The 17,604-nt window shown below is 42.5% G+C and overlaps 1 protein-coding gene across 1 annotated transcript; it reads right to left on the bottom strand.

Moving 5' to 3' along the window:
- Positions 1-812: 812 nt before the first annotated feature.
- On the bottom strand, positions 813-15,923 carry FLVCR1 (FLVCR choline and heme transporter 1). The gene is made up of 11 exons (XM_074579475.1): positions 15,191-15,923; positions 11,770-11,914; positions 11,095-11,235; positions 10,718-10,785; positions 10,350-10,453; positions 9,075-9,185; positions 7,937-8,042; positions 7,606-7,717; positions 6,860-6,927; positions 5,012-5,086; positions 813-1,825 (listed from the first exon to the last, which is right to left on the bottom strand). Exons 1-10 carry the CDS (start codon positions 15,818-15,820, stop codon positions 5,024-5,026), a joined length of 1,548 nt encoding a protein of 515 aa, XP_074435576.1. The 5' UTR covers positions 15,821-15,923; the 3' UTR covers positions 813-1,825; positions 5,012-5,023.
- Between the last annotated feature and the right edge of the window lie 1,681 nt (positions 15,924-17,604).

Raw genomic sequence — 17,604 nt, forward strand, 5'->3', positions numbered from 1 at the left:
ACCTGCAACCTCCTTCTGTGAAGAACCTCTTACATAAAAAAAGCTTAGAGATAGTCCCAGTTTTGTGAAGGAGGGAGATTAAAAAAAACAAACCAAAACAAAACCCAAACAAACAAAAAAACCCGAAACAAACAAAAAAAAAACCTCAAACATTTTCTAGTTTCTTTGAAGTAGGTTCCTCAAACTTACCTGGCTCACAGCTGACGTGCTGGGCTAAACACGATAAGTGACAGAACCCTTGCAGAGTGCTCACAAGGGTCCTGCTGTGCTCCCGTTGAAGACAACTCTGGTTTTAGAAACAAAAGTTGGGCCATAACTGAAAGTAATGTCTCACTCCATCCACTCTAAGAAGTTGTTCTACTCTCTCTCCCCATCTAATCTCTCTAAAGCTGGGTGCTTTGTTAAAATAATATTTGCACTACCCTTAAGGAGCCGCCTTTGGATTGCTTTTAGCAATCCCCTTAGATTAGGGGTTAACTGCACTTTCTTTTCCTCGCAGAACACTTCCAAAGCAAATGAGAATAAATCACTGTGCTACAGCAGTCCAACGCAACTACTGATGCTAATACTTTTATTCCACGCCCCGAGAAAATTTCTCTGTAAGCCAATACTCTTGTGTGGAATACATTTACATACCCTGCATACATGCACACTGTATATACGTGTGCATGCATATTTGTTAATGACACAGTAATATCATTCACTTACAACATTTTCCTACATTAAATGGCAGCTTCTAAGGAAAAAAAAATGAATCATTTTTAGACCATCAGCTGTATCAGCAGCTGTCAAAAATGTAATCTTAGCTCCAATCAAGTTACACATTATACATTTTATTAGTAACATATAATGGTAAGGAATGATGCCACCCACATATACACATACGTACAATATTGCAATAAGAGAATATTCATAAGGAATTTTTAATTTTTTCTTGAAATAAAGAATGAGACACTAACAGAACAGAAATATTGCAGCAAAAATATTTTCTATCTTCATGATAACAAAGACACGAGCAGTAAATTACACAGGTCTTGCATGGAAATACTTTTCTCTTAGGAATATTTTTTGCTTAATTCATTCTAGTTCATGCATTAACATCACTTCTCCCTCTTCACAGACTTCAGATCGAATGGTGGTGGTGGGGAAATCACAAGGGGTACAATAACTTAGCTTGTGGTTTATGAATCATTAGTAGCCTATAACACTTAAGAACGTGCTACATACACATATTGAAAGACGGCAAACGAAAAGGTCACACATTCCCATTCACACAGGAAAACTCAAGAGTTCACAGAATGGGAAAATGAAAGCAATAAACACTTATAGCTTAACCCAATTTCACTTGGTTGTAGATGCACAAGATATTCCAGAGATTTCTCAAAAAGCATTTTTTCATTAGGCAACATGGTCTGGCAGCTCTAATTACACACTCCAGTGACTGTCTCTGAAACAACAGACTGCCTTGAACAAAAGAGATGACCAAGAGGATGAAGCTAGAAAAGCCCTATTAACCTGAAATGATTTGTATGTATTGTCCCACTTTTCCCTTGTTCTTTCTTCCTCATAAAACATGAGCATTCAGCAACAGAAAGAGATGTTATTGCAGACAAGCACTCATCTACAAAATAACTGCTCTGAAGGGCTTATCTACCAAGCTGAAGAAGAGAGCTCCCAATTGCAGCAATTTCAGATTATGCCTTACAGGTTTTCACACCCAGCCAACAGAAATGAGGGTTTTAAGGCCATGTTAGGAATCCTAAATAAAAATGGGTCAATGTTGTCTGGGTCTCTCCCACTGAAGTTAGCAAAAGTTTAACAAGGTCTGGAAGAAACAAAGAAAGACAGAGTTATTTTAAAGGCTAATCTCTGAATCTTGTAGCTGAAAGTTAGCAATTACACACCCTGGTGGGAACCTGGGGGCAGCCCTGTTGCTTATGCTCACCATTACATGAGTTCTCTTGCATCTTCTAGGGTTCTCTTGAAGCACTTAAAAGAAAAGCATATTGAAAAGCAAAGGCTGATGCATGGGACTGGGATGTCTCTCCTCACTTGGTTTCCTACTACATCCTCTAACAGTTGACACTAAATGATTACCTCTTTAAGCAGTTAAGCTTTTTAGATCCCACTTCTACTCTTACTGGAGGGCTGAGCCAGAATCTCAAGGCTAGGAGAGCCAGAAACCCTATTTCCAATTCCAGATGGATGTTTGATTGAGTGGATGTTGTTTGTCTAAAAACAAAAGTTAAAAGCAAAAAAAAAAAAAACGCAAAGCCCCAACTACCCCAAATTTATTTTTGCCATGAGCTAGAACCTCAGGCTCTTGACAGACAGACAATAAGATTATTACATAAAATACTGGTTTGTTCTTTATTTTGCTGCTGAGCCTTTTATCTAAATACTTTATCGTTGCCTGGAAATAGCTCACAGGTTTCCAACTTTCAAGCTCCTTTTAGAGGAGGAGTATTAAATCCAGGATGTAATTAAGCCTTCATTATTAGGAATATTTTCTTTTTAGGGACGCAGCAGGGTTTCCAGTATGCCAAAATCTTGTTTGGACTTTTCAGAGGGTAGCTGAGTAAGTTGGCAGAAGATAAAAAAACACGAGGAGCCAGAAGGGCTAGAATATATTTTTCAATAATCAGCTGAACATAACTAAAGAAACTGGAAGCCAGTAGTGAAGAAAAGAATTAAAAAATAAGTTTTAAAAAGAAAGAAAAAAAAACCTCAATCTTTGAATTTGAACAGTGTGTACTGAACATCTCAGGAAGCATTCTGGATATTGCCAAAGACTTTATATTGGACATTTGAAAACACTTCCGACAAACTGCAAAAATACTATCTTGTTAAGATTTTGCAACAGCAGAAGTGCAAAGCAACCAAAGGCCATGAACACAAATGTTTACTGAATCTGTATCTTGCCGAAGAACATATATATTTTGGCACACATTATTATCATTTTTCCAAAGGGAAAAGCCACACACAGATACCAAAAGGCAGGAACTTTGCTCACTTGGGCTGAAAACATGTACATCCCTTGATGAGGCAGCTTCTATCACAGCAAGTCATTAAATGTAAAGAACTGACATAATGAAACCATCTCTACTTCCACTCCTGTACTCTTGCCTGCTGTTTGAATAACTGAGAGTCACTTTTCCTATATTCAGCTACCTCACCAGAGGCCTCTTCTCGCAGGGCTCACCCCTCCAGGAGCAGCAAGATGTGCCCATTTTCTCTCTAGCGCTGGACTGGGCAGAGACATGGACCCTTTTTGGAAAGGCGAGTGTTCCAAGCATGCTTAGCTTATTCTGATATGTCTATCGCCATTCAGTCTTCCCATGTCTGAAGCATTTACCATACAAAATGTTAAATCGAGATCATCAAGTTCAGAGGCTAAGATTAGACAGCTAAGTTTATAGGGTTTTTTATACAAAAGGATTCTCTAAATTTACAGTGAAACAAGGAAAAGAAAAGCATTTAGTGATACTTATCATACTGAAAGACTATCTTGGGGTTAAAAAGTTCCCCATTGCAACAATCCATGGAAAACTTCAAGTAGGATTCCACCTTCCGGATGGCACTAAGCCACAGGAACTCAAAGAGATGTTATCATTCATGGTACTGCACCTGCAGGCTCAGCTTAAAGACTGCTAAAGCTTAAATGTTTGCAAAAAGTCCGGTCACTCAGTTCTGACTTTTTCAGTAATAGTAGGGCCTCAGTATTATTGTAGTGCTGTCAATTCTTTAGGTGTGCAAACAGAGCACAGGGTCAAGGAGAATATTTTCAGAAGCACTACAGTGAGAAAACCACATCCCAAATTCAGATGAATGTAATAACACAAGATCAATATTAATGAAGTCTGCTGCTTTTGTAGCTAAGATGCATGACATAAACAGCAAATATTTCATCAGACGAAGTGAAATATCACTATTTTCCTTTCAGTCATCCTTACAGCTTTTAAGAAACTGCGAAAGACATGATTTAAGTTATACGAGCATAAAAATTTCACAAGACAAATGATACAATTCATAACGCAGAGAAATAAATGCAAAAAAAAGGATAGAACACATTTTTTGATACTCCACAAGTATTCAGAGGAGGTTTAACAAACAAAATGGAATTTCTTCAGCAGCACTGATTAAACTCAAGATGAGGCAAGGATCTTTACAAAGTAAAGGCACCAGCTCTTTGTAAACACATACTCCTCTCACTTTAACTGAGAAAGCACTCAAAATATTCCATGGAGGCAACCTGTGTGGTAGTGTTCCGTCACCTGTAAATACTTCCCAGTAGAGGTATCAAAGGCCTTTCTCCTTTTTACTGTATTTAATAAGAAGTGTTGGGTTTTTTCAATTTATCTAGTGGGAAACTCTTTAAATCTCCCTGGAAATGTTACAATGAATCTGTAAGACAGTGTTTTCTCTTATCTGCCTTCTGATATCTACCACGAAGTTTCAAGGCAAAAGAAATGTCAGATGCCAGTATGAAACGCACACGTTTGCAGTCATCTCTTGTTTTCAGTATTGTGCTATAGACAGCTTCCCAGAAGGAACTATTGGCTTATATTAAAAATACAGATACATTTTAAAAAAAGGAACTTCTGAACAACCTCCAGCGGTGCAGCTACCTACGTTCTGACTTCTCAAATGCACTAGCAAAGACTGAACACGAAAAGAAGATTAGATACTTCTGATCATGACGACTGTACTTCAGGATTCCAGATTTTTTCAAGTATGCATCCTGAATGCACATGTCTCTCTAGCATGGAGAGTATTCACACAGTTCTTTACTAATGAAACTGTAAAACTTGAAAACTGTTAAAATAAATATTCCATACAAAGGTGAACTGTTTGCGCCTTGGGCAAAATGAACGGAGCATCTTCATAGTTTCCACTGCACAACTATCACCTATATCACCAAACACATTTTACTACTCATACACACAAATCCAGTGATTACACTAATTGATATTGTTCAGTATACAACCAAACTTGTGCTTTGCTAAGTCACCTTCTCCCAGCTTTACAAAGCCGACTGAATTTTTGATGTAGTACTTTCAGGTTCTACAGGACTGTCAACTGGTACCTGGAGAGGGAGAAAAAAAAAAAAACACAGGAGGAATTAAGCTATTATTCAGCAAAAGCTATCCCCAACCTCAGTATTCTTGGGTAATTACTAGGTTAGATTCCAACAGTATATGTAGTTAATTAGCCAAATTTGGTATTTATAGAAAGCCCTATTTTTCCTTCTCTCTTTAATAAAGAAAAAAAAAACCAAAAACCCAAAAAACCCCCACCGAATTGAGTTTCTTAGCATAACTCTAAAGTGTGTATTTACTGCATATAGATATTTATCACGCGGAGATTAACTTTCAGGTTTTTTCTCCATTACATTTAAACACGGTCGAAACTTGATGATCATGGTTTGATATCAAAGTGCTATTGTACTTTATTAACACAGGCAAGCTCTCAATTATTTACGGTACTATCAGGGCAAAGACTCCAGGCTTTTATTACATTCTGGCTAATATAAATGAAGTTGTGTGACAATCTAGGCTAATTAACAAGGTGATAACGGAAAACAGACAAGTCACGGACCACTGCCTACCGTCAGCATGTACACCCCAGAGATAGCCCCGACCCAGGCTGGTTAGCCCACAGGATGCCAGAGTGTGCACACACAGCTGCACAGGTTTCAGATTCAAGTTAGCTCATAGAGCACCAGCTTGGAAGTTTCTGAACCTTATGCAGACGTTACCAGTGTGCACCTGATTGCAGACGATCAAAAGCTGCTATACATGCAAGATACCTACACATAAAAAGAAGCGTGACAGAGGATCTTACACTATTGACTCCAAAAAGCTGTTTCATTATCTTGATCCAAATGATCAAAAAAACCACAGAACTGAAAAAAGTTTCCAGTGACTGCCTTATTTCTTCTACTAGTAACTGTGATAATTTGGAAAAGCTGCTGAAACATGATTTTCAGACCTTTTGAACAACACTCTTCATTTAAATTGAGAGGGTGCTGAGCAGAAGAAGAGACCGAGCTCTTCATGCAGCACAGTACAGAAACTGCAGCATGACTTCTGTTCGTCAGACACCGACTTCACTTGAAGGGACTGCAGGTATTTTAAATAAAATATGTAGTCCGTAGCACAGCCTCCTAACCCAATACACAAAAAGGCTCACAATTTACGCTACCTGAAAATATGAAAAAGCAAGATTCAAGCAATCAAACCAGAGATTAATATTAGCCACTTAAAATTCAGGAAAATCTGCGAGCAGAAAGTCTTTTATTCATGGGAGCTAAGGGGAGAAACAAATATCTGAAGGCAGCATCCCACGTGGTTCTATTGTTCCAAAACATCAAGGAAAACAGTCATATTAGAGTACAACAGTCATCCGGGGTAACCTTACAGCGGCCTTCCAGTACCTGAAGGGGGCCTACAAGAAAGCTGGGGAGGGACTGTTTGCAAGGGCATGCAGCACTAGGATGAGGGGCAATGGTTTTAAACTAGGGCAGGGTAGGTTTAGATTAGACATTAGGAAGAAGTTCTTCACAATGCCGGGGGTGAGACACTGGAACAGGTTGCCCAGAGAGGTGGTGGAGGCCCCATCCCTGGAGACATTCAAGGCCAGGCTTGGCGAGGCTCTGAGCAACCTGATCTAGTGGAAGATGTCCCTGCTTACTGCAGGGGGGTTGGACTAGATGGCCTTTAAAGGTCCCTTCCAACCCAACACATTCCATGATTCTAAGTTTTTGTCAATTACTCTTTTGCTGTTAATATTATTATGCCAAGAGAAGCCAAGTATTCAAGTATGCTAATACAATCACAATAAAAGAGTCACCACTTACAGCTTTAACATCCAAATTCATAATCCCTGAATTCACATTATGTCTTCGCAAATCTGATTTTATTAAGGCTGAAACAAAAAAAATAAAGAGAAAGCTGGTTCACAACTTCGCAAATGACATGCATTTCAAGGGAAATGTTTGTACAGTGCAAGCACACAGAAGCTGCTTTAAGCACGTATTCAAAATACCTGTATTCGTTCTTGCGATTTGAACTTACTGACAATTTAAACTTGCTCCTCACAAAACACATAGAAAATGACAACAAAAGCTTTTAAACCATGAGTACTTAATGCAAAGCTCGACGGTTTTAGCACTTTCAGCACATTTGTAGGCACCAGCATGTGTAAGTCACTGGTACAGTTCAGGAATACATCAGCAGTTTCTTGCATTTGGAAAACTGCAAACTATCTCCATTTATGTATTTGTTTACATATGCTATCCTACTATGGAGACAGACATCTGCCTCAAGTTCAAGACACGACTCAAGAAATGGGCCACAGATGGTTGTCCATATATTAGCAACATCATCCTTAAAGGGTGTGCGCACAGCAAGTATTTAAAGTGAAAAACATAGAAAAATACCCCAAACCCTACACTTCAACTTCTGTCGGCCCAGACAGGAAGCCACATATTTAAATCGTAGATGTCTGAGTGAATTTCTAGGTAGTTTTTCAATGTCTATCTCAAAAAAATCTCCACATTTTTACATTAAAGAGAAAACATTACTTACATTTCTGATTAATTACCTGTTAAGATAATGCCCACAAAAATCCAAGCACAAAGAAAGAGGTTTCCTGCACGAGGACTGTAGTCTGTTGTGAGTTTTCCTTGAACAAGTGTAAAAACAATTCCAAATATCTATAAACAAACAAGTCACTTCATCAGAATTACAAAGAAAAGAGTCATCACTTTACCTTGCAAAGTTTCAGGTCACATCTTATAGAAACCAAATTAAAAAAATTAAGACTAGAGCAACACATTAGAGGCTTAGCAGTCAAGTCTAAGAAAGCCTTCTCAGATTCAAACAAAGTGGCTTTCATGAACATTACTTCACTTAAAGAACTAAAATGATATAACCTGTGCTGATGCATTAAGGAGACCTGAGGAAGTGCCTTCAGACTCTGGGTATGTAATTTCCACAGCAAATTCAAACCCAAGCGGGAGATAGCCCGTCATGAAGAACCTGTTGAAGAGGAGAGTAAGAGGATAACAGGTGTGGCCTTCATGTATTACTATAGCTAAGAAAAATCAAACACAAACACATGGAATTATGAATTAGCTGGTATTCTGAACTGTTTGTTTTCAAGACCTCACATGATTCAATGCTTGCTTTGCCTGCTACATTCCCCTGACCTCATCCAACAATTTTAGCCATACATCTCTCTTTTTAGGACAAAGATGTTTTAAAATATTTGTCCTGTTTCCCATAACCACCTGCACTCCATATATATGAAACGACCTTCTCTGCCCAGAAGCCACTTCATACTTGAAGCCAATTACTTTCAAATGAAAGACATACACGAACATCGTCATTCGATCAACCCAAACATCCATACTGGAGGACAAAAAGAGACCATCAGTAGGAAATGAGGCTGGACACTGAAATGACTGCTAGAAGCTGCTGTGGAAGAAGCTGAGGGGACCAAAGGGTGACAGGAAGAGCAGGGGCTTAATGCAGCTGAGGTTGGTTGATTGGTTTTTAAAATGAAATTCTCAAGACATTTCTGGCTTTACCTTGACTACCGTGTGCGGATACAGCACTATTCCTTCAGCACTACTCCCTTTGGGGCTTTTAGATTATGTATCTATGAGAAGTGCTCATGTTCTTCTGAGCGAACAAAGCACCCAGCACGTTGCTTGGGCTATCGAAAAATATAAACTAATCAAAACGCACAGAAGCCAGTCTTCCTGGATTTGCTCACTTAAACACTGGTCAACAGAAAGATTCAGCTTTACTGCAAACAGCTTTTTGAATTGTAACCAAACAAACTGACCGCATACAGATTTCTGTTAGGTCCATAAAAATGTTAAATGAAATTCACTGAAAAGTGAGTTACTTTGGATTTATTCTGATGTAACAGAAGGTGAAACCCAAGTAAACCCTATTTGTATGTTGAGCTATAGGCATAGGTTGAGAGCACGGTGACAGAAAACAGTTAAATATTGTTTCTGAACAGAACTGCAGTAAGTCTTCTAATCCTCTTTAATTACTCACCCAAGTACTCCTCCAGTCACGAACACTACTATAAGGTATCCGAGGTCCAGGGTGAAAGTAAATACCAGCAACCCAATGAAAGAGAGAATGTAAACAATCAAAGTAGTTTGCCTGCAACCCAACCAAAAAAAAAAAAATTAAAAAATGAACATTGTTAACATAAGGTCATAGCACATTGCTGAAGCATGGAAGAGTAACATAAACATTACTTACTCTCTAACAACTGACATTCTACAGCTATAAAATTTGCTTTGTGTAATTCTGACTCAAACATATCATGCAATGACAATGTATCCCTTCCCGAACCCTTTATTGCCTTGATTATATGACTGCTGCACTCAAGGCTAAAGAGACTTACTCAGACTCTCAAAGAGTGGACAATCACAGCAGATATATTATCTTAAGACTATTTTACTTCTCCACTACATTGTGCCTCTTGGCCATTCTGCAGCACTGCCAATTATACAATACATGAGCAGCCAAATTGAACACCATTAGCAATAAAAGTCAGCCTAAGAGGCAAGTCAACAAACCTCATTACAATATTCTATTTATTTTAAATCTGGAATAAGGGATGTCATCCAAAATATTAAAGCACATATCACTTATAAATAAGGCCAAACACATGCAGAAACAATGCCAACCTACAGCATTAACATCCATTTGGTTTCTAGAGCTCTTGCACATAGTGTACTAAGAGTCACAGGGGAGAACTACTCCACCGCAAGCAGCGCTCCAGGGCACTGCTCACTCCTGGGGGCACCACACCATGGGTGATGGACCCGGGAGCTCTCACCCCAGAACAGAGTTCTGCTCTGTGGTCATTCCTTGAATTAAAGCTTACTAATAGGACCAGGAGTATTAAAAAAAAAAAAAAAAAAGAGAGAATCCATCAACTGTCCATTTTACAAAACAGTGCAGAGTAGGTTTTCAGCCTTTATGCTTTTCTAGGAGAAGGAGCCCACTGGGCCACCTGGCCACTGTATGTAGAACATACAGTGCTTTCCTTGTTAGCCTTACACTCCTGAAAAGACAGGAGCAGATGGAAAACCACTCCACATCTTTACATTCTCCTGTCTCATTTCTTTTGGCCAAGAACCAGTAAGAGTCTCAAGCTCTTGCTGTAGCCTCAGAAACTAGTCTCCATCAAGGCTGCTAAAAGATCAGGGATGAACTGCATCATCAGTTCACGTCAACACTTACGTTGCAGTATTTTTCTAAAGCAATTGCACCGCTCTCCTACCCCTAGCCCCATACATGCCTACCCACACTTACTTGTATGTTTTAGTGTAATCCAGCCACAAACCACAAATAATCGAACCCACCATTCCTGCCACCACCAGTGTCAAGCCAATTCTCCCAGCGTTCACTTCTTCTCCCTTTCAACAAATATTTATATTGTGCTCATTAATAACTTTCTTCCACTCAGAGTCAAGTTCAGACCTCTTGGCAGTCATAAGTGCAAACAAACATTCCTATGACTCCCATAGCTCTATGGTGCAAGAAACTGTAAGGGGGTATAAAGGAAACCAAACGTCTGAGCACACATAGCGCCTACATAACAATAAACATCACCTCTGCAAATGTACAGTTAAAAAAAAAAAACACCACCAAAAAACCCAAAGAAGATCCAAGAAACTTACCTCATAATGAGTCACTATCATCTGGTTTAATAATGTGGAGACAGAATAAAATGCCCCAGTCATAATACCTGCAGTACCAAAAGAAAAGCTTCGGTCATTCCAGGTGTACCCCGAAGATCTGCTACCCTAAAGCGTTAATCTTCTGATATTTAAGACTCACATCAGAGGCAAAACCTTTTATCTGCCAGGTAAAATCTCTTCACCAGAGCAACAAATGGTACTTTGAATCCTGTCAGATTTTCCAGCACCGGCTGCTAAATACATAAGAGTTTGACACTTCCTCCCCCATAAACAACCACCACCACAACTAAAACTCGATGTGCTTTCAGCACACATTCAACTGTTCTGCCAGACTACAGCCAGACAGCACCACTTACCGTAACTGATCAGCAAAAGTACAAATGGAATGTTTCTGAACAAGTTTATAATCGACTGCTTGTAGGAATAATCCTCCGGAGGCATGGTTTGCAGGACTGCTTGAGAATGACTAGGAGGGTATTTCGGCTTTTCTTCAAACACTGGGGAAAAAGAAGAAGGAATAATTTTGATTTGTCTTCACCAGACTAACGCTTTTTCTTTTTGAAGTGTTTCAGTTTGATGAATTTCACAAGTTTAATTTGTGGTTTATAACACTTCCATAAAAAAAAAAATTCTAGATGTTCCTTATGGAAGAATCAAGTCACAGCCACAATGGATGCGCTAACTATTTGGTCATGTCTGATTGCTACCAACATACGGTGAAACACAGACTTCATCTGCAATGTGCCTAGGCCTTTGTATCTGAATTGTAAGAATAACACAGAAAAATCATATTGTATCATAACGTAGCAAAAAGCCTAAGTCCGCTGCGTGTCCCGAGAGGGACCGTTCCATGTGAAGCACAACATACAGTAAACTGGTTGTCGCTTAACCCTGGCACAACAGATAAGCGAACACAAGTAAACCTGAGAAAATGTAATCTCGACTACTTTTAGCAAAGTCAGATGCTTGAAGTGAGATGTCGTAAACACTCCCCATGGTCACCGTTTAAATTACAACAACGGAACACTTACCAACTCCTGTTAAGAAGAACAAAAGCGTGGACACTATCGCTGTTCCATAGAACATGATGCTGATGTTATGTGCCATTAGATTGAGATCATTAGGTGTATTTGGAACCAAAACAGGTGGCAATAAAAAACCAATTGCAGTGCCAAGCTGTAAAACAAGAGAAGAAAACCAAAAATCATTTCCCTGTGAACATAAAAACGAAGAGAAATTAGAAGCCTTACCAGGTAGAGCTCAGAATTTCTATCATAATAAGTATTAACAAAACTATGAAGGAAAAGTGTTCCTTTAGTATCATACCTCTGAGCCATTTGCTCTCAATGACGTTTGACAATCAGGTCTTCAATAACTCAGGTTTTAACCTTTCCATTTCTAAATTAAACTACAATACTACACCTAGTATATAGCACATTTAACAGCTAAGCATTAAGGAAGTTGTTTTGCAGAAGAATCTTTCACGGGAAAATACTGTGCACGCACATAAATTTGTATCAGTCATCCTGCAACTGAAGGCCTAGAGATGACAGGAGACTCCAGCTACTCTTGTAGAAACGCTCTTCTCTGTCTCAATCAAAACGTTCCACTTGACGTCGCAATCCTGACACTACAGTAACAAAGACTGCAGAACTGATAGAGCAGAGAAGAGCAAGAGAAAAGGAGCATCCTTACTAAGAACCACAAACCCCAAACCTACATCTGCAATTATTGCTAAGGACATAAAGAAAAATCACCAAATATATAGTAGTGGCTTTGTACGCGGAGTGAATTCCAACATAACAACCAATTTTATATTAAAAAGAGATAAAAAACGAGGACTGAAATTTTAGGTATATATACAAAGCATTTGAAAACATGAAGGAACAAGCGTCTTGGACTACTCTCCAATTTATCTCTGCTGCTCCTCCAAAACAAAACTGCATTTTAAAGTGTTAGAACAATTTTAGTTTTTATTTTTTGACTAAAAAAACCCGCATCTATTTCAGGTAAAAAAAATAAAATAAAAAAGAGCACCAAAGACTGTTAGAGCAGCAAGCTCAACGCTCAGAACTCACTCAAATTAAAGGTGTGCCAATGTGCTTACAAAGTGCCCTTTGTGCATATGCCTGATGAGGGTTTTGCTGCTTTTCTTCCCCACAGACCATCAGATTTACACAGTACCAAGTGCTCACCTGAAGAATTTGTCTCTTTTTATCCTCACCCTTCAGTATATGAACTCTACAAACATGAACTGAGTACACAATTACCCTTTTTCTTAAGGTATGTTTTTTTCCTTCCCCAGTGTGAGCCAATACAGTACCCACAGTATTCCAAGAAAGTCAAGTGGTACCATTTTTCACCTTTTATATCTCAAGAGGTTAAGGCCAATGAATTTGCTCTGCCCGGTTGAAGATGCTTAATACTTGTGGAAATCTAGCACTCCTAACAACCCTTGACAGGTACATCACTGCATTCCCTGTGATTTGCGTTTCAACTGCAAATGATTAGCATCTCAAGAGATAACAGGTGCAATCTGATTTCTGATAACTACATTCTGATAACTCTGTCCCCCCCCTGCCTGCGGTCCTCAGCCTTGTTTGCTGTAGCTCTGAAATTATGCAAAATATCTGATAAGAAATCAGATGACAAACAGCCCAGTTGGTTATAGTAACCCGATTCTGTTACATGGTTCACCTTGTGCAATTGAACAAGTACAGTGAGGCTGTATCATAATGCATAGGCAGAAGTGAACTGCATTGGGATATATGGACATTACCTCTAACTTCCAAGCGCCTAATTTGTCATTTCACTACTCTTTCAATCTAGCTTTTGAGAGTTTGTTTGTTTTTTTAAGAAAGCAAAAACTGAGAACAGAGAAATTCTATTGTTTGACAACATTATCAGTGGGTCACAAGCAGGACTGGGATCTTAAGACTTCAGTAGCACACAGCTCTGAGCTAGCAGGGTACGGCATAGCTGCAGGATAAGCCATTATCCTTCGGGCAGGACTGCCAGAGGGAGATGGAACACACTTTGTCAGTGCGTTTCACAGGTGTTCCCCTGGCAGAGGAACATCAAGCACACTAAAATCAGTCCTAGCTTCTGGTGAGGAATACGGTCCAGAAATAACTAAGGTTTATTTTGTTCACACTTCTGTTCCCATTTTCCTTGTCCATCTTTCTTGTGGTTCCTATCCGCACAATCCCTGCTCTCCTGCTTCTGTCCTGCACCACTTCAACACCCACATCTCAGCATCCAAGTGAAGCACCAATTTCAGGCTCCGAGTTGGATCCTTAGCACTGTACTGCAGAACGGAAAGCCCAGTAACTCCTTGTTACGGAGAGGACTGCTGCATGTCAGGAAGAGTCGAAATTTAGCTGCCAAAGAAACCTTTAACCTGATTCCAGGACGCAGATGCAAAATTTTTGCTCAACTGCTAAAATAACCAACCAACAGCCCCCAATGTCTTCAGTCCAAAAGGGACAGTTGACTTATCCACTGGAAGACTTCAATGCCAAAAAAATTGTTTTGGAAAAGCATTGGGAAAACTGTACACAGCCAGGTATGAGCTAATGAGCAACCATAACTATAAATATGTAACACTAATATTACCTGTAATAATCCAAAGTGCACAAACAAAAAATCATGAGACTCACATGAGGAAAACCAATCCCCTGTTACCTTAATTAAACTGTACCTATGACCTTAGCCCGCACCAGTGATGCTGATGGGAATCTTAACATTCTGTTTCCACAGAAAAGCAGGGACAGCAGCAAGAGGTGAAAACAAGGCCACAGGAGGGTAAAAAAAACGCCATCAGCATCATATCTTCACCCGTGCTTTCAGATACGCTTGTTCCAGCTCTCTCAAACCCACCAGGACCAAGCAGCTCGAGGAAATCCATGACTCAGTTATCAGCTCCCCACAGTGACGTGAACTATCATAGCATTACAGAAAACTTCATGAGTCACCAGGACATCGACTACTGGCACTTAGTGATTCCAGGCCATATTTTAGAAAGCAGGGACTAGTAACATGTGTTGGCACTGGGGCTCTCCATAAAAGTTCAGGTACTTCACCCCACTCCAGCTGGGGGTGGATTCAGTCAGACAAACGATGCCAAACGCAAGAGGAAGAGAAAGCGGAGCAGGACAGCTTCTGAAAAGCGTCTCGACTGATGTACGCCAGGCAGCTGGCGGAAGCAGCTACACGCTGCCAGGCAGACAGGGTCCTGCAAAGCCTGCCTGGCCGGCGAGGGCGGCACATAACATCACCTCCACGCTTGTCCCTGCTCCGCCACTCTTCCTCTCTCCCATGCTGCCCCGTAACCCTTTCTGGGGGAATGGTTTTTCCCACGTAAATGACTTATTTTTAAACTGACACCACACCACGCTCTAAGGAAGCTCACTTCTCCCAATCCTCCCTTGCCCCAATCCCCGCTGCCCCTACCTGGTTGCCCAGCACAGCCACGGCACAGGCGGTGGAGACTTCGGTGGGGCCGAACCAGACGGAGGCGATGCGCGAGGGCAGCCCCAGGATGAAGACCTGGGCCACGGCGCAGACGGCCTGGGCAGCCAAGGTGAGGGGGTAGCGGTCGGGGGCCAGGCTGGCACACTTCAGCCAGGCGCCCAGGCCGTTGAGGCCGGCTCCCAGCAGGGCGGTGAGCCGTAGGCCCCGGGCGTCCAGCAGCCAGGTGGCGGGCAGGATGAGCGGCACATAGGCCACCATGTAGACCATGGAGAGCCAGTCTATCTGCGTGAAGGAGACGCCGTAGAAGCCGGCGAAGACATTGCTGAGGATGCTGTACTGGATCCACTGGAAAGCGTTCACCAGCGAGTAGCAGCTGAAGACGGCCAGCACCGCCAGACGCCGCCGTGACAGCCGCGTCTCCAGCCGCCCGCCGCCCGCCGACAGCATGGCCTCGGCCTCCGCCGCCGCCGGGGCCGCCCGCCCGCCGCCGTCCTCCGCCTCCTTGCCGGGGAGGAAGCCGTTGCAGCGCTGCAGCGTGGGCGCGGCGGCCGCCGGCATCTCCCTGCTCTCCCCCTCCGCCTCCTCCTCACCGCCGCCGTCCTCCACCATCTCGGCCGTCTCCCCACCCAGCTTCCCCGGCGGTAGCGGCGGCGGGCACAGCCCGGCTCTTCCCTGCCAAGGTCAGCAGCCTCCGGCTCCGCTACCGAACACACGCCGCCGTCGCCAGCGCCCCGCCCCGGCCCGGCCGCCCACCCGCGGGGCCGCGCCCCGGAGGCCCAGCCCGCCAGGGCGGAGCGGGAGGCGGCACCGGAGAGCGGGGGGAGGTTCTCGCCGGGCGGGGCGGTGCTGGAACGGGCGGTGTGTTCCACGCAGGCGAGGTCGGGTGGCTGCAGGCCGGTCCTCGGCGGGTCAGGGCTTGGTTTTCGCCTCCCTCCCGCTGGGCGCGGCGCGGGCTGGAGGGGCTGCTGCGCTGCGGACACACAGGCCGCGCCGCTCCCGGCACGTTCAGGGGAAATCATGGGGCTTCCCAAGCCGTCCTGGGCTTGTCCCTTCGCCGCGGCGGTGCAGAGAAGTGTGCCGAAGTGAGGGATGGGCAGAGATGGAGGCCCAAACGGCAGCGGAGGTTTGGCCAGGGCGGGTGCCTCGCCCAGGGCGTGTGCCTCCAACCATCCGCAGCCGCGGGCAAAGCATTCCTTGTTTCCACTCGGCCTCTGAAATCGGATTTGAGCATATCCCGAGAACTGTCCCTCCGGCTGCCCTGCGGAGGCGGTGAGGTGTCACCGCAGTGAGCAGTCCTCCCTCAGACCTTGCTGGCCGCCCGTCCGCACCTTCTCACCGCTTCTAATCCTGCTGCTGCGGACACCCCACCCCAATAAAAGGTCGCATTGTTCTCCAGAGAGCATTAGGAAAATATTTAAAGTTTGTTAACGATGTCAGAAGTATTTTACTGGCCTCTGTGGGAAACCATTTTGCGGGGGGGGAGGCAGTTCAGCAAACACCATACTGCACGTTGCTCACGGATATATCAGAGCCTAATCAGATCTGTGTCTGGGTGGTAGATGTGCTCAGCCACCAGCCTTAAGTTCCCTCAGTAATTATGAATTGGTATTTTACTCAAGATCAGGCGATCTATGTAAGACACAGCTCCTGATCTTATTACAGTATGAATAATAATATGAACACATGCTTCAAAATATTAATTTGGCTGTGTTCTGAGCACTTAGCTGAGTGGATGGTTGCAAGGGTAGTGATTGCAGGCACCGTGGATTCTTACAGACTGCTGGAAGTGAATCCTGAATTTGCAGATCACAGGTGTATGTTAGAAACTGGCTTTTTCAAAAGAAAGTTACCTATGTCAGGTTCAAGCTCTTCTTGCCTCTTTTATTCATGCCAAGGCAAAGCCTGATTTATTTTTACTTTTCCTGTGTAAGATCAGACGTTGGGTAAATTCTTCTGAATTCCTCTGCCTGATTTCACAGTTCAAGTGCTGTGTGCTGTAGCAACAAAGCCTTTTTTAAAACAGGACTTCAATAGGAAGAAGTGCAGTGGGAACTGTAACAAACATTATCAAAACAGGACAGCTCGCTTTCACTTTAGAAACATATGTCCGTGTTACGCATTGGTAGAAATATGTTGAAAACACACCTGAGATTATATCCACACCAGTACTTCCAGCAGCGCTCGTTCATGGTCACTGGGACCCAGTCATCCCCACTGCTGAACTGCTACAGCAATCCCTGACACAGGCTGTGGGTTGGCCTTGGGGCCGGGGAAAGAGCCATGACATTTTGGTCATATAGATGTAGCATTAGCGTCCTAAACAACTCTTGGAAGAAGGTGTAAACGTTGATCTACAGCTGATTCCATGTAACATTTTTGCCCCATTGAGTTCT

The sequence above is a fragment of the Larus michahellis genome, chromosome 3, assembly GCF_964199755.1.
Source record: "Larus michahellis chromosome 3, bLarMic1.1, whole genome shotgun sequence".
Taxonomy (NCBI): domain Eukaryota; kingdom Metazoa; phylum Chordata; class Aves; order Charadriiformes; family Laridae; genus Larus; species Larus michahellis.